Genomic DNA, 25,067 nt, shown 5'->3' on the forward strand with positions numbered 1-25,067 from the left:
CCCTAAAGCTAATATCACATTTTTTATGAGGAAACTAAATTTCCAATTATAGTCAATAAGAGACTAAGTGTTATTTAACTAAGTGTTATTCTTAAATTAAACCACTACTGTTTAATTTTGTTCTAGAGTTTAGCCAAAACAAATAAAGTAAAGGAAAAAAAAGAAATTTAAGTAGGAGAAGATATGTTAAATGGTTATTTGTAAATTGCATATACATGTATGTGTAGTTATATATGTATATATATATATAGCTATGTTTAGATAAATATATATATATATATATATATAGTTATTTTGAAAATCCATGAAAATTAATCCCAAATACTATTATAAATAACACAATTTTTAAAAAATTTCTTATTTTTAAGATTGTAATATAATTAAACAATTTTCTTCTTCTCTTCCTCTTGAAGTCCTCACATGTACTCCTACTTGTTCTCTTTCAAATCCATGCTTCTTTTTTGTTAATTGCTGTATCATAGATATGCGTATATATACATGTATTCTTAAATACATAAATACAACCTGGCAGTCTATATAATGTATGTGTGTTTTCACAGCTGACCATTTGGTATTTGGTAACCAATCAGTGTGTTCATCCCTCAATAAGGCTATTTCTCCCACTCTTAGCATTCCTTAGTTTTCTGTAGTTCTTTGTGTAAAGTTGAGGCCTTGTGAGCTTTCCCCTGTCCACTTTTGTTGTCCTTGTTCAGCTCATGTTCAGGATGTCATATTGGTGAGACTTTATGTATGTAGCTTCTGACATTCCCAGGATACACAATCCCACAGGAAACTTCACAATACTGGCTCTTAGAGTTTTTCTGCCCTCTCTTCTGCAATGATCCCTGTGCCTTAGATGTGGGAGTGTTTTGTAGATGTATCCATTGGGACTGGCCTCCACAACTCTGCACATTGATTGGTTGTGGTTTTCTGGAATGGTCTCTGTCTGTTACAGAGAGAAGTCTCCTTGAGGAGGAGTGAAAATTATATTTATCTGTGTGGACAAAAACAAATATTTAGCATGTAGTTAAGGATTATGCTAGTTTAGTAAAGTGACAGTTGTAGCTTCCAGACTCATTACTTCACTAGCCCTGAGTAGCTGACTAGATTTCCAGTGCCAAGCATGATTTTTCTCTTCTTTAGTGTGTCTTAAGCCCAATTAAAGAACTGCTGGTTATTGCTAATGTATGCATACCACTGCTACACCCATGGGGTTATCATGCCATGATGGTCATTTTTGTGGTTCATAGGCATAATAGCTGGGTAGGACTGTTGATTGCTTCCTTTCTTCTAATACTATGAAAGCTAGTCCTCAGGGACGAGGCTTATCAGGTCAGTTCCAGTTCAGAGGCCTCTGGATACTGTATCTGAAATTCATGGCATCTTCAGCAGTAGAATCTTATCTTTCACTTTTGGGAGGACAGGTGACAACCAAGGTCAACAGCAGTAGCCTGTACTATTTCAGGAGTCTATTGGAGAGCCCTGACCAACGATTCAAAACAACAGTGATTCCATGTTTGCTGCTGGGGTTTTGATTACAAGGTCTTTGTATCCTGGAGGGAGCATTGTCATCCCAGATGAGAAAATTTCATTTATAAACAGCACAATTAGGCAACGTTTCTTTTTGTAAAATAAATACCTGGAATAGATACTTATAAATTATTTACATATGTTAAATATAAAACAAACAAGTATTTGGTCTTATCCCAAGTCTCTGGGCCATCCAGCCTCTGGGTCCTGGCACTCTAGGCGGTGTCAGGGATGGGATCACTCTTGTGGTATGGGTCTGAAGCTAGACCAGTCATTGGTTGGTCACGCCCACAATCTCTGCACCACCCTTATTCCAGCACATCCAATAGGCAAGACAGACTGTAGATTGAATGTTATGTGTCTGGGTTGGTGTCCCAATCCCTCCACTAGAAGTCTTGTCTGGTCACAAGAAATGGCCAGTTCAGGCTACATAGCCCCTATTGCTTAGGTCTTAGCTAGGGTCATTCTTGTAGATTCCTTGGAGTTTCCCTTTCACCAAGTTTCTACCTCATCCTGAGAAACACAGACTTTATAGTTGTCTCTTTCAGTACTCTCCTCCTCCATCTCTCCCCAACTTGATCCCTCATATTCCCATTCCTACCCATCGCCAGTCCCATGAAATCTCTTCTATTTCTCCTTCCCAATGTCAGTGTAATGGTATCTAACAATATGCTGCTATACTCATAGGTTAGTACCTGGTCCAATTCTGGTTAAAGAGGCTTCATCCAGGGCAGATGCAGAGACCCACAGCCAAACATTTGGGCAAGCTCAGGGAACCCTGATGAAGAGAAGGAGGAAGGATTGTAGCAGCCAGAGGGGCACTGAAAGAAAATCCACAGAGTCAACTAACCTGGGCTCATAGGATCTCACAAAGACTGCAACAACAACCAGGAAGCCTGCATGGGACTGACCTAGGCCTTCTACACATATGTGACAGTTCAGAAGCTTGGTCTTCTTGTGAGACTCGTAACAGTTGGAGCAGGAGCTGTCTTTGACTCTTTTGCTGGCTTTTGGGATCCTACTGCTTATATTGGGTTGCCTTGTCCAGCCTTAATACAAGGAGAGGTGCTTAGTCTTACTGCGACTTGATATGCCATGTTTTGCTGATACTTGTGGGAGTCCTTCCCTTTGCTGAATAGAAATGAAGAAGGAAAGGATTGAGGGGGCAGAGAGGAGTTGGAAAGGAGATACTGGAAGGAGAGGCGGGAGGGGAAACTGTGTTAGAGATGTAAAATAAATAAATAAATTTTAAAAAAGAAAAAAAAACAACTAAGTATAAGACGAAATGTTAAAGAGACTCCATTTATACCTTATGATGCTACAGTTTATGATTTAGCTTAACAGTAAAAATATCATGTGTATACAATCAAGCTAAGGCACTGTGAGAGAGATAAAAAGAATACTTCAATAAGTAGAAAGCCCTAACATTCTTAGGAAGGAAGAAAACACCACAAATATTCTTTTTCCTAAGTTAATATCGGTTCCTCACCTTACACCATATGACATTACTTCCACACACATTAACAAATAAAAACATTAGAAGCATGAGAGAACTGGAGTCTTTTAAATTCCAAGCCATGTCTAAGAATGAACCAGCAGAGGTAAAAAGTACTTAGGGGAAATTTCAGAGTTTTTTGACAATATTAGTAATTTAAAATGAAGGAAAACATATCTTTAAAAGTCCAGGACAATGTCTAGTATCTGCAAAGCCCTGGGTTCAATATGGAAGACTGAGGAGAAAAAGACAGAAGAAGGAAAAGGAAATCCAAAATATGAGTTAGTGTCAACGCTCTACGTGATGCCAATGATGTTATATTTTGAAAAGTTCCAACTTATATGTTGTGTAATCTTCAGCACTACTTATCTCATAACATAGAGGTCACTAACAAATCTGTGACATCCTGGAGGTCTCAAAAAAGTTGACTAAATTTCCCCAGTCAGTCACTTTTAACTATTGTTTGACACAGGATTGGAAATATGCCAGTTAAAACTCAAAATACAAGCACAATAATACCAAATATTTCCTTTAGCTGGGTTTTTAGATTTGTTTTTTGTTTGGTACCCAGCTTTCTTTTTTTTTTTTTTTATTTTTTTTTTTAATTTTTTTTTGCAATACAATTCAGTTCTACATATCAGCGACAGATTCCCTTGTTCTCCCCCCTCCCCCCCCCCTCAGCTTCCCCCCAGCCCGCCCCCCATTCCAATCTCCTCCAGGGCAAAGCCTTCCCCACAGACTGAGATCAACCTGGTAGACTCAGTCCAGGTAGGTCCAGTCCCCTTCTCCCAGGCCGAGCCAAGGGACCCTGCATAGGCCCCAGGTTTCAAACAGCCAACTCATGCAGTGAGCACAGGACCCGGTGCCACTGCCTGGATGCCTCCCAAACAGATCAGGCCAATTAACTGTCTCACCCACTCAGAGGGCCTGATCCAGTTGGTGACCCCTCAGCCATTGGTTCATATTTCATGTGTTTCCGTTTGTTTGGCTATTTGTCTCTGTGCTTTATCCAACCTTGGTCTCAACAATTCTCGCTCATATAAACCCTCCTCATTCTCGCTAATTGGACTCCCAGAGATCCACCTGGGGCCTAGTCATGGATCTCTGCATCCAGATCCCTCAGTAGTTGGATGAGGTTTCTAGCACGACAATTAGGGTGTTTGGCCATCCCATCACCAGAGTAGGTCAGTTCGGGCTGTCTCTCGACCATTGCCAGCAGTCTGTTGTGGGGGTATCTTTGTGGATTTCTGTGGGCCTCTCTAGCACTTTGTTTCTTCCTATTCTCATGTGGTCTTCATTTACCATGGTCTCCTATTCCTTGTTCTCCCTCTCTGTTGTTGATCCAGCTGGGATCTCCCACTCACCCAAGATCTCTTTCCCTCGACCCTCGCCCTTCACTACCCCCACTCATGTCCAGACTGTTCATGTAGATCTCATTCCATTTCTCTGTCATTGGGCGATCCCTGTGTCTTTCTTGGGGTCCTGTTTTCCAGGTAGCCTGCCTGGTGATGTGAGTAGCAGTCCAGTCATCCTTGTTCCACATCTAGTATCCTGTTATGAGTGAGTACATACCATGTTTGTCTTTCTGAGTCTGGGATACCTCACTCAGGATGATTTTTTCTAGATCCATCCATTTGTCTGCAAACCTCATGATGTCATTGTTTTTCTCTGCTGAGTAGTATTCCATTGTGTATATGTACCACATTTTGTTTATCCATTCTTCAGTTGAAGGGCATCTAGGTTGTTTCCATGTTCTGGCTATTACAAACAACGCTGATATGAACATAGCTGAACAAGTGCTCTTGTGGTGTGGTTGAGCATTCCTTGGGTATATGCCCAAGAGTGGTATAGCTGGATCTTGGGGGAGATGGATTCCCAATTTTCTAAGAAATCGCCATATTGATTTCCAAAGTGGTTGTACAAGCTTGCATTCCCACCAGCAGTGGAGGAGAGTTCCCCTAGCTCCATATCCTCTCCAGCATAAGGTGTCTTCAGTGTTTTTGATCTTAGCCATTCTGACAGGCGTAAGGTGGTATCTCAGAGTTGTTTTGATTTGCATTTCCCTGATGATTAGGGATGTTGAGCAATTCCTTAAATGTCTTTCAGCCATTTGAAATTTTTTTTTTTTTTTTTTTTTTTTTGGTTTTTCGAGACAGGGTTTCTCTGTGTAGCTTTGGTGCCTGTCCTGGATCTCGCTCTGTAGCCCAGGCTGGCCTCAAACTTGCAAAGATCTTCCTGCCTCTGCCTCCCAAGTGCTGGGATTAAAGGCGTGCGCCACCACCGCCCGGCGGTACCCAGCTTTTTTATAGGAATTTCACATATATTGAGTCATAGAATCACCAAACTAATGTTTGGAAGAAGTCTAAAATCATCTTCCCATTAGAGATAATGGAATTGAAACACTTGGAGTTCAAATGACTTTGCAAATTCAGTAATTAACCAGAAACAGAGAGAGCCAAGATCTCAGTCTAGGCAGTCAGGCTCCAAAGTCCATTATGTATTCTGTATAAGGATATGTGTGGGATTGAAGGATTTGGTTTTATGTGACTCTTGGGGACTTAGCCCCTGACTCAGTGGACAATGGACAATAGAGAAACTAAGAAAGCTAAGAATCCCATGGGACAGAATCAGAGAAATAGTTTACTAGATGGACCATACCTAACAAAATGCAGTTTCACAGCAGGGTTAATTATATGATGATACCTAGATTAGACAAAAAAGTGTAATTGGTGATGTGTGTCACACACACACACACACACACACACACACACACACACACACTAGAAAGGCAGAATGAAAGAGTTGTTTCATAAAACGTCTGTACTATTCTGTACTTACAATAGCAGTAGTACATGAATCAATTGTTCAGTTCCTTACCACCATTACAAACAATTGACTTATTTATATTTTTGCTTAATCTTTTGTAATATGTGTGCAGGGATTTGTCATTGTAGTCATAAATTACATTTCTTAAATGACAAATGGTGTTGAAAATCTTTTTATAAGCTTATTTTCCATTTCTGTCTTTTTGATATGTCTGCTCAAATCATCTGCCCATTAAAATTATTTTTTTACTTTTGATTAGATCTTGAGTTTTTGTTATATTCTGGATGTATGATATTTTTGTCAGATATGTAATTTGCAAATATTTTTTCCAAGACTGTATCATATGTTTATCTTTTTCTTTGATGCATTCTTTTAAGACCATGATTTTTTTTATTTTAATGAAGTCTGTTATATCTTTTGTTTTTCTTTTATGGGCTATGATTCCAAAGCAAAGCCTAATTTTTTTCATCAAACCCAAAGTTGTAACATTTATTCACCATAGTTTTTTTTTCATATAAGAATTTTATTTAGGTCACTGATCCATTTGGATCAATTTTAGTATGTGGTATGAGGTATAGTGAGATTAATTTTATTTTGTTTTAGAACTACTTCTTCAAACATTTTTATCTTCTTTTACTGAATTGCTTTTGCATTTATAAAAAAGTTAAATAAGCATTTTTCTTATATGCAAGTACACATTTTCCCATTAGTCCATCCCCCACACTCTTTGTCAGTACCATAATTCCTTGATATGGATAGCTTTAGAGTAAGTTTTAAAGTAGTGTGAATCATCATCTTTACTTAAAAGGGTTTAACTAGTTGGGCTTCTTTTCCTCTTCATAAGAATTTTAGAATTAGACTATTTATATTTGCAAAGAATCTAGCTGGAATATTGGTTGTAATCACAAGACATTTAGAGACCATTTTTCTTATGTCTTTGAAGTCACGAATGCAACTTTATTGTCATGTCAAGAAGATACTGTTTCACAACAGTCCTTCCTGGCCTCTGGCTTTTATAATATTTTTGTCCCTCTTCTGTGATGGTCCCTGAGTCTTGGGAAGAAGGGTGTTCTGTAGATGCCCATTTAGGGCTGAACACTCCTTTGTAGAAGTTCTAGAGCTGCACATCTTTGTCTTCTACACTAAATAATCTGATCAATCAGAGGAAAAAAATAAACAACTACGCTACCACATTCATGACTATATTTAAAACAGTAATATAAATGAATTGTTCAGTAAATACTAGCCCATGCACATGTGCATGCTTTTACTGGATTGCTATGCTTACTCTTCTTATTGCTGTTCTGAAACTCTAAATTTTCAAGATATGCCTTTGAATTTCATATTTCAACCCTTTATGGATTTTCAGTTTGATTTAGCTGAGGAGTTTAAATTGCCCTTATGACTTTCTTAATTATCAAATATATAAGCACCATGAATATGTTTATCATGTGTATATGATATATATATATATATATATATATATATATATATATATATATATACATGTGTATGCAAACACATATATGCAAGTACACATGCATGCATCTCTATGCACACACATGTGGACACCAGAGCTTGACATGGAGTGTCTTTCTCAGTTGTTCTCAGCCTTGTTTTATTGGTACAGTGTTTCTCACTGAACCTAGATATCACTTATTTAACTAGACTGTCTGGCCAGAAAGCCCCAAGGATTTTCCTGTCTCTGCCTCCTCAGCACTGGGGTTATAGGGTTAAGGAGGGTAGGGCATTACCATGCGTGGCCTTTTTATGTAGGCATTGAGGATCCAAATTCAGATTCCCATGATTGCATGGCAAGCACTGTAAGAACTTAGTTGCCTCTGCACTAAACCTGCATATCTTTAATATAGTGCAGGTGTTTTATTTTCAGACCACACCAAGTTCCATAAGGCACTTTGCAGCTTTTCAATTTGTCATATTTATTGAATTAACACAGAGCCTAGCCATGTTGGTTTTTGTCATCTGCATAATAGATGTGGGTTGCTTGCAAATTCCTTACCAAGTGTTTTTTTGTTTTTGTTTTTGTTGTAATGACTTTCCTTCAGGAAAGCAGAAGAGACTGGATAAACAAGAGCCACTGGCAAGGTGCTACAGTAGGGGTAGGGCTGATGTATGTTATCACCAGCAGGAAAGATGCAGCTATAGGCCAGTATTAAAACACTGGCTGACAATTGGCTTTTCTTTTTTTTTTTAATTTTATTTTATTTTACAATACAATTCAGTTCTACATATCAGCCACAGATTCCCTTGTTCTCCCCCCTCCCGCCCCCCTCTCCTTCCCCCCAGCCCACCCCCCATTCCCACCTCCTCCAGGGCAAAGCCTCCCCCAAGGACTGGGATCAACCTGGTAGACTCAGTCCAGGCAGGTCCAGTCCCCTCCTCCCAGGCTGAGCCAAGTGACCCTGCATAAGCCCCAGGTTTCAAACAGCCAACTCATGCAATGAGCACAGGACCCGGTCCCACTGCCTGAATGCCTCCCAAACAGATCAAGCCAATCAACTGTCTCAACCATTCAGAGGGCCTGATCCAGTTGGTGACCCCTCAGCCATTGGTTCATAGTTCATGTGTTTCCATTCATTTGGCTATTTGTCCCTGTGCTTTATCCAACCTTGGTCTCAACAATTCTCGCTCATATAAACCCTCCTCTTTCTCACTGGACTCCCAGAGCTCCACCTGGGGCCTAGCCATGGATCTCTGCATCCAGATCCCTTAGTCATTGGATGGGGTTTCTAGCACGACAATTAGGGTGTTTGGCCATCCTATCACCAGAGTAGGTCAGTTCAGGCTGTCTCTCGACCATTGTCAGCAGTCTATTGTGGGGGTATCTTTGTGGATTTCTGTGGGCCTCTCTAGCACTTTGCTTCTTCCTATTCTCATGTGGTCTTCATTTACCATGGTCTCCTATTCCTTGTTCTCCCTCTCTGTTCTTGATCCAGCTGGGATCTCCTGCTCTGGAAGCTCTCTTTTCCTTGACCCTCATCCTTCATTACCCCCCACTCATATTCAGGCTGTTCATGTAGATCTCATCCATTTCTCCGTCATTGGGTGATTCCCGTGTCTTGCTATTCACTTGTGCCATCCACCTACAGTCCAACCTGGCTTTCTAAAGGACAGCTCTTTTGCTACCTGTGTACTGTGCAACTCTCTAGCAATAGAACAGTAACAAATCCCTTTGATAATTTTTAGAACATGATAATAAATTTCATGTTGCCCTCACAGGAAAAAAAAAGACTGACAGGTTTGTTTTTGTTCTGCTTTGAATGATAACTACCAATTTTCATTATCTTACATATATTCTGATCACTAATATTCTACCTGCTGCTAGAATAGCTAGACCCTGTGCCTAGGTCTGCTCCATCTTGCTAACTCTGAGATACATTGCAGAAAGTATACACTAAAAAGATGACATTTGAACAAATAAGATTAAATGTAGATCATTAAGTGCACTGCTTGGTGAAAAGCCAAGGAAGGTATGGTATTTCTTCTGTTGATTTGCCTGAACTGCACATAAAGGTTCAACTGGAGGGCAAACTGTAAAAAAGCCATTCATTCTAAGAGGATATAGCACATCATCCCACCTAGTAAATGACTGCAAAGAAAAAGAAGTATGGCTACAACATTATGAAAGACTCAGGAAGTAGCTTGAGTCATTGTATTTTAAGTGATAATCATTGAATATAGTTTATGACAAAAAGAATTTGAAGCAGAAGAGCTAGATACATGATAGTGGTATAAAAAAAGAGTGGTAGTACTCTGATATCAAGCTTTGCTTAAGAATGAAGAAGACAGGTTCAAGGGTTATCAATGGAAGAACTGACCACCAAGCATCTCAGAATCCTCAGATATTTGAACTGACCACTGAACAGAAACTGTAACTAGGCTTTTATTTGAGCCTGATCTTTGTAAAACTAGTTTCATAATGACCAGTTCTTATATTTCCAGCTTGTGTTAATTTTACCTTTATCACAGACATTAAACAATTAACATTCAGTCTAACTGCATTTCCCAGTGATGTGACTAGTCTTCTGCTCTGACTAGTTCAACCTAATTTATCCAGGGTTTCTGATAAGGATTGAAGTTTACAAGGCCAGCATCTGTTAGGAATGTCAAATATGTTTGCTGCGTAGACAGTTAAGTGCTGCCCAGTGTGTCACTATGTAGCTTTCTTCTCTTTTACTATTACCTATGTGGAGGTTTCTTTGAAGTGGATGAGGACAGAATGTGTGAAAAGTAGTGGCCCAGAAATATTTGCACAGACATAGCCTGATGTGGTGGTTTATACCTTCAGTCCCAGAACTCGGGAGGCAGAAGCAGGAAGATCTCAGAGTTTGAGGCCTGCCTAGTCTATAGAAGGAGTTCCAGGACATCCAGGACTACACAGACAAACCCTTCCTTGAAAAACAAAGTAAGAAACAAAAACAAACAAAAATTTGCACAGACTAGCTTTCCTCCTTGTCATAAAAGTTCTCATTACATTCATTGTGGAACTGATTGTATCAGGCAAAAGTATGGTCTGATTGAGCACACAATGGAATTCTGTGGCACTGATGATCACGTAACTTTTTGTTTTACACTATTTGTAACTTAGAACAAGGCTTTTTCCTGTAGAAACTTGGTTTGAGTCTTTTAGGATGAAAGTAACCTGTGTGAGCCACACATTTTCTATACATGGTTCTAAGGCCAAAGGGATAGTTTTTCCAGGTTTCCTGAAACAGTTTCTAGCCCTGAAGAGTTTGAATAAAGCCAACAATTACTTATTTGAAGAAATTATTGCCAGAAGTTGAGTAACAAATCAGTGAAAGCACACATTTGTTTTCACTTTTAAAATAATTAGTCTTCTTTTGTGTGGTGCATTGCATTTGGTATTAGGCTGTTATGTCATAATTTGGAAGTTGTATTTAATGTAACAGTTGATTTTCTACTTCCTTTTTGCCAGCAAGCACAGAAATCAGGGCTTCAATCTCTGGAGGCTGTTTTAAGAGCATTACAAACAGAAGAATGTTCATTCAGTCAAGTGCGGGAGAGTGTTTTGACCACTAGAGAGGCTTGGTAGGAATAGTCAGTGATCAAACACAGAGAAGTGTGTGCTTCCACTGTTGTTAGACTTTTCAAGATTGAGCAGGCATCCAAATTAAGACATGAGCTGCTTCACTGTGAGACAGCAGGCTCTCCTCCTACAGCCTCCACTACTCTGATTCTGGAAAAATGATGAATTTCTTTGGCCAATTTAGTTGTCTATGTTTATATCACACACACACACACACACACACACACACACACACACACACACACACACATTGGAGAGGGGGAGACAGAGACAAATCCACATTCAGATATCTGTCTTCTTTTACATATTGTTTACTATACAGAGGTAAATAATGTACAGCTTGTCCCTCTGCACCTTTCTAGAAATCCTCTTTCTATTATTCTAGGTAGTGAACGTCCCATCTTAAATGATAGAGAATTCATTCACTGCTTCATAAGATAGACAATTCAATGGTTGGAGGGCTTACATGATTGGAATCTCTCTCTTAGTTTGGACCAAAATTTTCCCCTAATTACTTTTATTCATAGTGAAACAGAAGGTCAGGGAGTCCTTGAATGTGACAGAAACTTTCCCACCTCGTGTGTGTGTATAGCTTGGAGAGCTAAAGTGTCTGACAAACATCAATGGCCACCAGAGCCTCCCCAAGTCAGTGGCTTCTGGGATCTCTGTCTTTTGAACTTAAAAAGGAAATTAAAGGGTAATAGGAGGATGAGTTTAGAAAGGAGTTTTATTGTAGAATTACAGATGTGAGCTTGAAAGGAAAAAAGAAGGGAGAGGCTGGTGTAGCAAAACCGCCAAGCTGCCAGTCTAGGGTATTTTTATGGGACTTAAATCATAACTGGTGTGAGATACAGGGATATGAACTAGTCAGTCCCATCAATCCACCTATTTGGGGTCCAGGTGATACTCAATTTCAATCAAGTCTCCTGCATAATTTCAAGGTAAGATTACTCATTTAGGTTGTGTAAAAGAAGAAGAAAGATATCAGGAAACCAGATTAGAAAGATATCAAGTAGCCAGATTAGGAATTCGTGGTACTTTCTGACATTATTGGCCTCTGGCCAAGAAAGAACCAAGAACATTCCTAGTTTTGGACCAAGGTAAGACTTAGAACTACCCACTTTTGGAGTCCCTGCCTAAAATTGCTTGACCAGTTTCTGTCTCCTAGTCTCCTCTCTAGGGCTGGTCCACAAAACAGATCCGAAATCTCTTCCTCTGACAGCTTTGTCTTGTATGCCAACATTATTATGACAGCGTCTAACTCTTCCTTTCTGTAATATTCCTATGCTCCTGCTGAAATGGCAGATCTGGGCTAATGCCCCCATTTCCAATGGTTGTGTTTCATGCAATATCCAGCAGAATTATTACCTTCCATATTATGGGGGTTGTAATCAATGATACCTAAGATAGTTTAGGTTCTTTTAACTCCAAAAACATTACCAATTGAAATTAGGTGATCAACTAAAATCCTTATGGGACTATGCCACGAATTATGCCAAAATTAGGTAGTCTTTTACACTTGGTTCATTCACTCCTAATAAAAAACCATCCTTTGGGCTTCAAGCCAATGTTTCAAGATCACTCCACATCTGATTACTCTTGTCCTGATATGTTGACTTTCTACATGCTATTTTAAATGATTAATTTAATGATATAAGATTTTTTAAAGAACACTCTTTAAAACATGGTGTTATTATTTGACTATTGTTATTAGGAAACTGGTGAACTGGATGTTGTGTGACTTTCCCCTGGGAGACAAAGATACCATTATTTACTTATTGAGAGAATCATCAACAGAACAAAGAAGGATTCCATCCTAGTCCAGACTGGTGAAGTAATGAGTATACAGGGGTTACTTATAGGAGCATTGACCACTCAAAGGTAGCTGCATCATTAAACAATCCCACCTCTATCATGCTTACTCATGGTCATCTGCACCACTAAAGAGATATATTCTAGCATCCTCCCCCCTTGCACAAACACAAGATTAAATGCAGCTGGGGCAAAAGGAATGAGTAAATTGGATCTCAGATGACTCTTCCTGATCTTTTCAAAAAATGTTAATAATGCCATACCATTACCTTAGGCCTAGCTGTTGGCTATATTGTTCTGCTTACTTCCTTGTAATGACCAAGGGCCAGGGTGCTCTCTAGTTCACCTCAATAATTCTGCTTGATGATGACAATGACATGTCACCCTTGGAGGAAATTGTATATCACACAGAGAAGGACTACCAATTAAAGAGTCTTGTGGTACACCTCTGGAGATTTTCCTTCTAGGTTGAGTTTGCTTATTTAGAAATTTGTGTCAGCTTCTTCTAGAATGGTGCATACTAATGCACTTTCCATATTTCTGTCCTATTCTGCAAGACATTTATATGATCATTGCTTTGCTGAAGCCAAAATACACTATATGAATAGCACTTTCCCTCTCTTTCTGGAAGGATCTTGTTTCCTGAGTGATCTCAGTATGCTAATTTGACTTACGGTGGGGTTATAAAGGCCCTTGAGACCATTCCTAATAGTATATATTGCATAAACATCTTTAAGATAAAGTTCACTTGTTCTGGAAAATGCAATATCTATTCTGAGAATGGCCAGAGAAGAAAGAGGCTAGAACCTCTTCTCATGTATCCTTCTTCTCTCTGTGAGGAACCTCATGTGGAACATCCAAATTCATGAACACTGAGTAAGATGTTTCCTCCTATAGTCATGATCTTCCCAAAGCCTTGACTTCTAGAAGAAGATTCACTGGGACACATGCATTCATGTTTCTACAGTGGGGCTGCATTCTGGGATACCACACTGGGAATGGATGCCTGGATAGACCACAGCCATCTCATGAATTGTCACCTCAGTGATTCCCTGGCCCTTGCCCTTTGTGGACCCCTCACAAGGCTGCTCTAGCTCTTTGCATTCATTTCCTGTGAATGGCTCTAAGAGGGCTGTAGATAATATGCTAGTGCTTCTGCATCTCTCCTATCAGGGACAGGCAGCTTCTCACAGATCAGTTAGAAACTGATAAAAGACTGAGGTATGAAAAATGATTTGGCTGCTGTGCTTCTAAGCTGAATCATTGGGCCACCATTCCTGAGTATCCCAAAGCCCTTGTCCCTTTCCCTTTGGAGAATTGTCAGAGCCCATGGATACAGAGCCTAAGTCATTGTTTTTCTGGCAATGCAGCATCTTCTGTCCACTAGCACACATTGCTTTCTCTCAGGAGGAAAGGAGCCAATTAACAAATATTCCTGTCCAAAGTGAAGATCTCTTTCATATAAATCGGACATGTGGATTCAGTGTTTGCAGGCTTTCAGATTCTAAAGTCTCTGCATCCATAGGCTGTGTTGACGTGTAAGGGTGTCCAATGTCAAAATGTATCACATCACTTTTGGGAAGTAAACTCCCTAGAAACTAAAAAGGATAGGTAGTCCCACCCTTCCAAAGGTTGTTAGAGGCTGTGAGAGTCATTTAATTCTAAATCTTTATGAAAAGAAAAGCCTAAGTCAATTTTGTGAATCTATTCTACTTCTATCTTAAAATACTGAGTTTTTCAAACTTACTACTCTTAATCACAAGATTTTGTAAATACTTTCAAAATTGCAATGATTATATTTTTTGAAATCTCAGTAAAAAGAAAAAAGGGGGTGGGTTCCCCTTCATCTCTTCAGCTCTGAGCAGGACTTACATGGCTTGTTATAAAGCACAGGTCTAACAGCTCATATTAGCAATATTATAGCCATGATTGTGGGGCCAGGAGTGAGGAGCTTTAAATGTATACAGTATTATATGTTCTCTAAAACTCTCATACATGCTTCTCCCATGGCAGGCTTCTGACACAGCAGAGCAGATAAATTAGAGATTAATAACATTGGTAGTTTAAAAAAAAATCTAGACTGTCCAAAACAAGTCCTGCATGTTACAAGTGGGGAAACAGACTTGGAATAGTCAAGTAGGCAATCGGCTCTACCAGGATCATTCAGGAAGTTCTTGGCAGGGATCAGATGTGACTTAAGCTCTTTTCATCCTATTGCTGCCTTTTGGGCTCCTGTCAGTAACAAAAACATTAATGTAATATAATCAATACCATCATAATCTCCTTTTAGTAAAATATCATTTGAAAAAAGTTGTTGTAACTAACTCAAGTTTGAATTCCTTGAAGGTGAAGATTTTAATATTTGCTTGTAGTGTTAACACATTATTTCATTATATAGTTACTGTGTGAAATGTAACATGCATTTCTGAAAATCACACACACACACACACACACACACACACACACACACACACATTATTTTTCCTCTTACAACCTCACTATGTGTGTTTCATACAATGATTTCCTCCAGCTCTGTGTTCCTGGCACTTTTGCAACAGACTTGAATGTCAAGAAGGATAAGCTTCTTAGGGAAGGAGCTTGACTCGATCATATCTGTATCTCAGGGAACAACACATAATGTCTACTTAGTAAAAGGCACTAAGGCAAAGGCAAGGAATCTATTAGAGATACTACCATTTTCTCTGTGGCCTTGAGCAAGCCATTTTACATCCTTGTAGTTGTAATTTCCCTCTTGTCAAATGGGTATGGTCCTACTTGTTATCTCTTTAGTTTGTGGTACAAAGGGACCAACTAGTATCTACATACTAGAAACTAAATACCCAAAGCTGTAGAAGACAATGCTAATGACTAGTTACTAGAAATGCAAACTTCTCTGACAGCGTGGAATACAATTGAGGTTTGCAGAACCTATAAGAGCAGACAACACCATCTCTCCCTCTGCCTACAGGGTACCCAGCTTCCATGTCTTAAATTGGGCAAAGCAGAGTGACCACAAATTATTCAGATTTGTTGGAGTCCCATTAAAGAAACAAGATATGTATAATGCAGTAGAAAATTGGGTGTTTTGTGATGTTTCCTATATGTAACTTTAAAGTCTTGACATGACGTTATGATTTGTCTGCACATTGTCAGAATGGCATAGAATGTTCCATCACTTGTGAAATCTATTCTTTCTCAAGTACTGAAAAGTAAAACATCATTACTTAGCTCTCTTTTTTCATTAACCATGTCCTCTACTTTACAAGGGGGAGGCATACTTAGTTTGGTGTGTCTTTGGAACTGGCCACCAGCATTCAATTCTAACTATGCATGAAATTTTAAGTAAACAAGCTCTTTTCTCAGAGCATTGATTACTTTAGGGGTCTAATAGATATATGACTACCTGCTTTGTCTCTCTCTCCAGGAGAAGCAAAGGAATCCAAAGATAAAGAAGAGCTTAGGGAGGTCCAAGCCAATCTTAAATGCATGCATGTAATGTGTTTTTTTTTTTTTTTAAGAGAAAGTGATGCTTGGTGTTGAGCACAACTACTCAGCATTAGATCCAGTTGCAAAAAAAATGACATTTTCTGAACAGGTTCTCATGTCTAGGTGCTGAATGGGCAAACAATAAATATATTCTTGCATAAGTGTGCATCTGTGTTCTTATCTCAGGAGTAGCAAGAAGAGAACAACAGATTCATATTTTTCAAGTGTTAATAAAATGAATAACAATGGAAAGTCTTCTGTGAGCTTGACATGTTATTTGTCTAACTTATTTTCAGAAGTGAAGGAGTTTGCTCTGAAGTTTCTTACCAAAGGTATCCTTTCAGGAAATTATATTTGAACTGCATTGCCCCCACTGTAACCAAATGTGTCTGTGGTAACATAGACTCAGTGAGCTGTTTCATGAAATTTCACCTTTTCAAATACAAAGAGTTAGCTCAAATTGAAAATGCCATGGTATATGCACTTCTTTGTGGATTGTCCAACAAGGTGGCATATTCCATTAGTAATTCAAGATAATCTGATTCATAGCATATGGAGTAAATACAGAAGAATACCTGGGTGAAATGGTGTACCTGTGAAAAGTGATTTCATTATTTGCAATGCCTGAAACACCTTTAAAGAACTCAAAAGGCATCCCTGGAAACAATGCAAAAAGGGGATACAATATGCCTCTGATTATCCCATTTGATGAAAAGAAGTAACACTTTTCTCCCAGGATAGGGCTTATTACCCCTTAATTGACTTGGGAAATATGAACTACTATTTATTTGTTTATTTTCATTTGCCAAATAAAGCCTCTGTGTGTGTGTGTGTGTTTGTGTGTGTGTGTGTGTGTGTGTGTGTGTGTGTGTGTGTGTGTGATATAATACAATGATGTGCAATACATTTGCATTGTAGGATAATTAGAACAAATTAACAAAATAGCCACCATCTCATATACTACATTAACAATGTTCAGGTTTACTCTATATTATTAATAACATGTTACTATTCTGTACAATGAACTTCACAACTTCCTTCTCCTAACAAAAATATTATACACTTTGACAATACCTCTTCATTTCTGCTATCTTCTTGAATAATTTAAATGATTATATTTTAGAGACCATCTCTAATCAAGAAAACCACACACATTTTAAACAGATCAGTTAGTATTGTAGAAGCATCAAGTAATAGAAATCTTCTTGAAATTCTTATCACATAGATTTACTTTGGGGCAAGTTTTGATGAATACATAAGCAGCATTTGTCATCTGTCATGAATGTTATCAACTGGGTATAAATACCCAAGTCAAAAACACTTGGAAACAGCTTATCTTTTAAATAGGTTAAGCATCCCTTCTAAATCTCGTGTACATGTTTAATGTACTTACCACCCCCATTTTAAATAGTGCTGGGGAAAGTTCTATCTGTGTCAGCACTTGTCAGAATAATGCTTACAAATTCTGCTTCAGCAGAGCTGCTGTGAATGAAGCTGTGAAGTATCTCCTTGCATTACAACTATTCATACATCAAAGGGTCTTTTTGAACTGGGTAATTATGGGAGGAAAAAGACGTGTTTTAGTGCTACCTGATAGTTCTTACTAATATTACCTTTGAAATAACTAATAGTGTTACCTGTAAAAACTGAAAAGAAAACTTATGTAACATATTCATTAAAAAAGACATTTACTAACTTTGATCCTTGTACCCCCTCCTCAACACTATTCTTTATTTCCATCATTACATTGATTTTTATATTTAGTGTTTATATATGAAAATGTTTGGCGAACCTTACACATGCTGACTCCCTCCTGCTTTACAAAATTTGTCATCTCTCTGTTGCTAGGATTGTGAGCATATGATTTAATTATCCTTGCTCTTAGGGTATAGCATGTTGGCTATGAGCCCTAAGACTTGGGCAAGATTTGAACAGCACTTCTTTTTCAAAGACTGTTTGAAAGAGCCTACAAGGTGTGCTTGCTGATAACAGAGGGTTGGGAGACTGCAGGGCTTTTTCTACTTGAAGCTGTGAACTTACAAATACACTGTATGATTGACATGGAAGAGGCAAGGCAGCAATTTCATAGTAACCTTCTCTGTGAATGAAGAAATACTGTTTAGCTGCCTCATCTCTGAAGAAAAAAAATAGAGAGCATGTACATCATCTTGTCACTACTTGTTAGGCTGTATCAATAGATGAATATTAGAGCATTCAGATTGCAGCTGGTGAGGTGCTACACTTCCTGGAGCTATCAGATCATACCTGGAACAGGATACTAAGAGATAGAAAAGCCCAGGGCAGTCAGGAGTCTTGCCTTGGGAGCATCCAGGATAGTGACAGAATTCAAGGCTAGAACTTCAAAAGAAAAGTTGAAGGTTTCCAATAAGTAAATGAACTAAAGCAGAGAGATATGTACTTCATGTGCCTCCAAATTATTATCCCCAGGTAGAAGTTTTTGTGAGATAGGTGCTTCACAACCAAGAGGGAAGATTCTGATCCAGCTGTCTCTGCATGAGCTAGATGTGCTATTCAAGCAGTGATGATCTCCGCCCCCACCTCTGTCATGGGCAACATATACACATATAGAAGCTAGATGGCCTTTGTATTTTAGATAGGCCTCAAGAACTAGTGAAAAAGAGTATTGGACCAAATGATGCTAAGTTCTGCTAAAAAGAGACCAATTAAGTCAATATTCTTAAGTAGTTTTTACACTTGATTTTAACTAAGGCCAAGAAGCATAGTAATTTTTTAATGAATCCTCTATGTTTTGTGCCAGGAAGGGAACTAATTTTCTAAGTAGTCTCCTTTTCCTCATCAGAGCATGACCCATTTGGAACCTGCTTCTCTCATTGACATACACATTCCTGGAATCTCCAACCAGAACACATTTTCTGTCTCAGGACAGGTTAGTTCTATTCCCTTGTTCTCCTTTACCTTCATTATACTAATATTCTATTTAGATTTGTGATGGGTAAAATGTCATCAGTCTTCTGGTGCCTTAAAGAAATCTTAACTTTCTGTTGCCTTCATAATGGTATCAAAACTTAATTTTATTTAAAAGGAGTCTTTAAAACAACATATGCACAGATATCAACAGGCATAGCTCAGTACCTGAGCCTCAACTCTGTCCAAGTTAATTGTGCCCCGAGCTAAGGAATCATAGGATACAATCATCTCCTAAAGAAGACTAGATAATCCACCACTCGACCAATAGGTTTGAATTTAATAAAAGCTATATTCTTCATTCTGGTAACTAAGTTTTCATTTTTCTATGTCACCTCCCAAATCCTTGCTTACACGTAGACTGATCCTTAAAAACTAAGATACCACACAGGCAGATTTTTTTCTACAATTGTATTGTATACAAGAAGCTTGAATATAGCTTCTTTATAGCTTCCAGTAATAATTTATCACCATCAGATTTTTTTTCATGTGCCATAAAAGACATCACTATTCTCAGATATTATGCAGAAAAAGAGAGACCTTGGAGCACTCAGCTGTAAATGGGATGTCCCTATCAAATTTTTTATCTGCTGGGAGCCAGAAGAGGAGGCAGAAAGGGTGCAAGAGCCAGAGAGGATGGAGGACCCAAAGAGCAAAGCTATTTAAATCAACTGAGCAAAGCTCATATGAACTCACAGAGACTGAAACAGCAAGCACAGGGCTTGTAAGGGTCTGTGCCAGGTCCTCTGTGTATATATTATAGCTTTCAGTTTAGTGTTTTTATGGAACTTCTGAATGTGTTAATGAGTAGGTCTCTGATTGTTGGCCTTCTCTTAGGCCCTTTTTCTTCTGTTGGTTTGCCTTGTCCAATTTAAATGTGATATGGGGTTTTTGGTTTTTGGTTTTGATCTTATATTTTATTTTGTCATGTTTGTTTGTTATCTCATAGAATCCTGTTCTTTTCTAATGAGAGACAGAAAGGGAGTGGATACAGATGGGAGGGAAGGTGTGCAGGAACTAGGAGGAGTAGAGGGAGGAAAATACATAATCAAGATATATAGAATGAGAAAAAAACCTATTTTCAATTAAAGGGAAGAAAAGATGTGGCTATTCTAACAAAATTATCTAAAAAAAAATTCTTCCTTCTATCCTTACTTCCTCCATCAGATCATGATCTACTTATTCATAAATGTTTTACTAAAAGCACAGAGTGTATTTAAAGTTAGGAATTGTCTTAAGGTTTCTATTGCTGTGAAGAGACACCACAACTGTAGCTGGAAGTTTTCCTGTGTCCCATCCAGTCTGCAGCCACTCAGACCCAAGTAAACACACAGAGGCTTATATCAATTATAACTGCTTGGCCATTACTTCAGGCCTACCACTGACTAGCTCTTACATTTAAATCCAGCACATTTCTGTTAATCTATACATTAGCACATTTACTGTATATTTACCTATGTGCCATTACATGCTGCTCCTTGGATGGCAGGCTTGCATCTCCTGACTCAAACCTTTCTCTTCCCAGAATTGTCCTTGTCTGCTTATCCTGCCTATACATCTTGCCTGGCTACTGGCCAATCAGCATTTTATTAAACCATTAAAGCATTATCCCAGAACATTTCCCCTTTTCTGTTTAATTAAAAAGGAAGGTTTTAACTTTAACATAGTAAAATTATATATAACAAACAAGAATTAGAGTTACACTATCTAGTCTATTTATATTTGGCAAATTCAAAGAAAATATTCTATTTATCCTATATTTGTAAATCTAAGATTTCATATCTACCATATCTCTTATCATAACCAAGGAAAACCGTAGTTATAACTAACTAGTCTTCAACTACATCAAAGACCCCAGAAGGATATAATAATACCTAAGTAAACAGGAAGTGCATTGTAAGCAACTTCCAAAAATCTAGAATGAAGCTGGCTGCCTATACAGTCATTCAAAGTTCAGCCATATAGGCCTAGAGTCTCAGTCACTTTTCTCTGTGTCCTCTGGAATGTCTGGCAGTTTATTTGTGAAGCAGGAATCTGAAGGACCATTTTGCCTTGCAAAGTTCAGTGGTCACTTTTTCATGGGTCCTGCATGTCCAGTTGATGCAACGTTTTCTCAAGCAGTCCAGATAAGAGCAGTTTCTTGCCCAAAGGGCTATTTTTGTGAAGAAGAATATAAACTCTATGTATGTGACATTCCTTCTTGCACCTATGCTCCCATTCCCCACAAGTTATACTGGGCTTTCCATCCTTTTTTGTAGTCTCAACTCATTGTAAGTATTTCATATAGAATAAATAATTCAACCCTCACCACCACAACCCAGAGATGCTGATAACTTGATCATGTGTAATTTACAGAGAAGAAAACTGAGGGGCATAGTCATTAAGTAAGGTGCTTCAGAGCTCCCGTTAATAAATTTAGAAAACTAGTTTGGAGATCTAGATGTTCAGAGACCAGGGTCAAACTATTTCATATTACAGATGCCCTATTTCAAAGAATATCTTCTGAACAGTGGCTGTGTCCATTCAATATGCTGAAGATGGCTGATTGCCCTTTTTTCTGTGCTTGTACCAGAACTGGGTGATATCACCCTCTAAGAACCTATCCAAAAAAGAAAGGCTATGACAGAACCCATCCAGAGAAGAGAACTACAGTCTTGGATGTGTTTAATCTAACTCCTCCATTTGATGCTGCTTAATCATTTTTAACTTCCTCTAAGCTTCATTTTCTTCATCTGTACCAGGGTGTTTCTCTCTCTCTCTCTCTCTCTCTCTCTCTCTCTCTCTCTCTCTCTCTCTCTCTCTCTTTCCCCCCGTCTGTGTGTAATTTTTCAAGTCAAGTGATTTATGAATCTATAAACTTACAAAGACAAACACAGTTAAAAATTCTCAGTTTAAGTGTGCTTAGCAATCACAAACTTAAAATACTCCATTTCTTATAGAGAATGTAAATCCCCACAAAGAAGGGAATAAACTTATTCCAAGTAGAACCAAGAGAGCAACAATATCCTTGGTAGTAGGTGGGGACCGGCAAGTCGACTCTAGAACAGAGATGGCACTGGATCCCTTGGGTCTTTGCATCTTAAAATGCTAAATAAAATCAAAAGAAAAATAACACATTATTGTTAGTAATATGTCTATGAATCAGTCATTTTTGGAACACAGGAACAGCCATTTACACTATAATGGCAGAGCTGAGGGATGATGACAAAGACCATATGTTTCAAAAAACCTATAATATTTATTATATAGCCCTTTAAGGGAAAAATTAGCTGACACTCTAAAATCTAGGTGCATCTGATCACGTGATTGTCATTCAGGTGGTTATTTAAAAGAGCCTTACATGAATTTGCAAATATAGATTGGCCTCATTATTAACTGGTGTATATGATATTTCTATGCATGAAATACTGAGTTTCATGTCTGGTGACATTTTTTTAATACTATATGCAATAACAATTATTGCATGAACATAGATTTTTCCAGAACCATGATATATACATTTATGGTTGTATATTTATGTACAGCGACTTTGACAGCATATAAAAGTATTTTCTTTATTTGTATATCTTGTCTAAAAATGATTTATCCAGATTAGCATTAAAATCAATGTCAAGAATATGTGTAATATCAATTATGTAAAATTGCAGAATGACTTCATCCTCCTATTTGCTTCATGCATCACTACATTGGTGCACTGAAACAACTATTTGAGTATAAAGACCATTTTAAAAACAAGTTGACAGAACAAATACAAGGACTGTGTGTTTTATTCTCCTATCAGATGTTTGTTTTGATTGACTTTGGAACCTGTGTTTAATTTACTGAAGGTATACAAGTCTAAACTTGCCCTGCATCTTTGTAATAAAATCCTTTAGAGAAAGAGTAGATAGAAATAACTGTTTAAACTTAAGCTGATGCAAATTGTTAGCAACTCATTTTTGTATATCTAAGAAAGACATTCTTGATAATTGAAATTCTTGGGTAATTTCAGAGAATCCACTTGTTGGAAATTATTTTGAAATATAATTAATATTTTTCTGCCATTTTTAGAAGGTTATATTGAACATTGTTTAGTGTTTCTTCATAAATTTGATACTATTATCAGCATCAATTATTGTATTGTGCTGTAATAGTACAGTATGCTATAACTGTGCCCTCAAGGGATAAGAAGACAGATAAGAAGAATGTTTTCTTCCCCATTAAATGGCCATAGACTTGTGTACTTTCTTTAAGTTCTGACTTTGCTATGCCATTTTCCCTGTGCTGTTAATTTTCATATCTCATTGATCCTTACCAGTGATATGACCTCTACAAACAAATTCCCTTCCTTGCCAGCTGTAATTTCCTAAGGGATAGGATCTGATTGTTCAACATTTTAGAGACCTTTCATCAAAAGGCAGTTAGTGCTTTAGTGACAGAGAGACAAAAGACAGTGGTGAGGAGGTAAATATGAGAAAGATACAATGGTATATATGTATTAAAATGTAATGATAAAACCTGTGATCAGTACAAGTAACACAATTTCTAGCTCTTTGTTCCATTATTTTTTCCTTTCTATTGGTTAAATTGGCTTTTGACAATTTCATGTGTATGTGTATATAGTGCATTTTACTTACTCTCACCAGCCCTCAACTCTTTTATCTTCCTTCCACATCTGTCAAATGCACTCTCCTCCCTACAGATCCTTTTCCTACATTCATGCCTTTTCTGTTTGTGACCCAGTGATCATAACCAAAAACCAATGTGTAGTCACAGGTTTAAGAGTTATTCCTTGGATCCTTGTTGGTTCATTGTTTGATTTACAAGTGAAGGCAATGGCTATCCCTCCCCTAGAATCCATCAGTTGCCAATACTTAAGCAGGGAATGTAGGGTTCCATGAGCCCTTTCTCAATCCACAATTGGCTTTTGACAGACCTGTCTTGTGCAGGCCAGTGCAGGCAACCATAGCTGATGTGAGACTGTGTTTGCAATGACTGTGTTGTGTCTTGAAGATAGCATTTCACAGTCTTTCTCCCTATCTTCTGGCTCTTACAGTATTTCATTCTCTTCTGCAGTGTTCCATGTACCTTTGAGAGGGTGGCATAAATGTCTTGTTTAAGGCTGAATATTCAACTGTCACTTATTCTCAATATCTTGGGCAGCCATGACACTGTATGCACCTCCATTCATTGCAAATATAAGCTTCAATAATTAAAGATGAGTGGGGATGGCATTTGTCTGTGTGTATAATCATAATTATTTAGAATCTGATTTAGTGTTATATCAGTTTAAATAAATAATAGTGAGCCCTGTCCTATGGCCAATAATCTTCCTAGCCCATGGGGTTTTGTCAAGGTTTACAGTACCAAACAAAAATATTTAAAAGGCAGGTCTCTATCAGTTTTAGAAGCCTTTGAGCAGTAAACTTTATACATGGACTACTGATAATCTTCAGCTGAGAGGGATTTCCTACTAGTTGCTGAGTTAATTGTAGTTTTCAGTAGTGATCATCACAAAAGTCAAACTTCTTATGAAACAGGTACAATAAATAGACTGAAAAGATAAAGCACAGCCCAGTCCTATGGTTCTTTGTTTATTTTTTTTACATACAAATTATGCTGTGATCATTTTCCTTCTCTGTAATATAAGATTTACCCTATTGAATAACAATGACTCTGATAAAGCCAATTTTATATTTACTTTCTTTGTAGTGATAGTGATGGAACTCAGGACTTTGCTTGAGTTAACTGCCTCTGATTTTGTTCTGTAGTCCTTGAAGTTCTCTACTGAGTCCCCACTACTGTGTATGACTTTATTTTTATTTTTTATTTTTTTTTTTGTTTTTCAAGACAGGGTTTCTCTGTGTAGCTTTGCGCCTTTCCTGGGACTCACTTGGTAGCCCAGGCTGGCCTCGAACTCACAGA

The 25,067-nt window shown here is 38.0% G+C and overlaps 1 protein-coding gene across 1 annotated transcript in view; it reads left to right on the forward strand.

Annotated features, from left to right (window-relative positions):
• Aff2 (ALF transcription elongation factor 2) overlaps positions 1–25,067 on the forward strand; it is a 448,384-nt gene that overhangs the window by 235,173 nt on the left and 188,144 nt on the right. The window contains exon 5 of the mRNA XM_059251561.1: positions 19,039–19,125. Coding sequence (XP_059107544.1) covers positions 19,039–19,125 — 87 coding nt within the window. The remainder of the gene's footprint in view (positions 1–19,038; positions 19,126–25,067) is intronic.

The sequence above is a fragment of the Peromyscus eremicus genome, chromosome X, assembly GCF_949786415.1.
Source record: "Peromyscus eremicus chromosome X, PerEre_H2_v1, whole genome shotgun sequence".
NCBI classification, from domain to species: Eukaryota; Metazoa; Chordata; class Mammalia; order Rodentia; family Cricetidae; genus Peromyscus; species Peromyscus eremicus.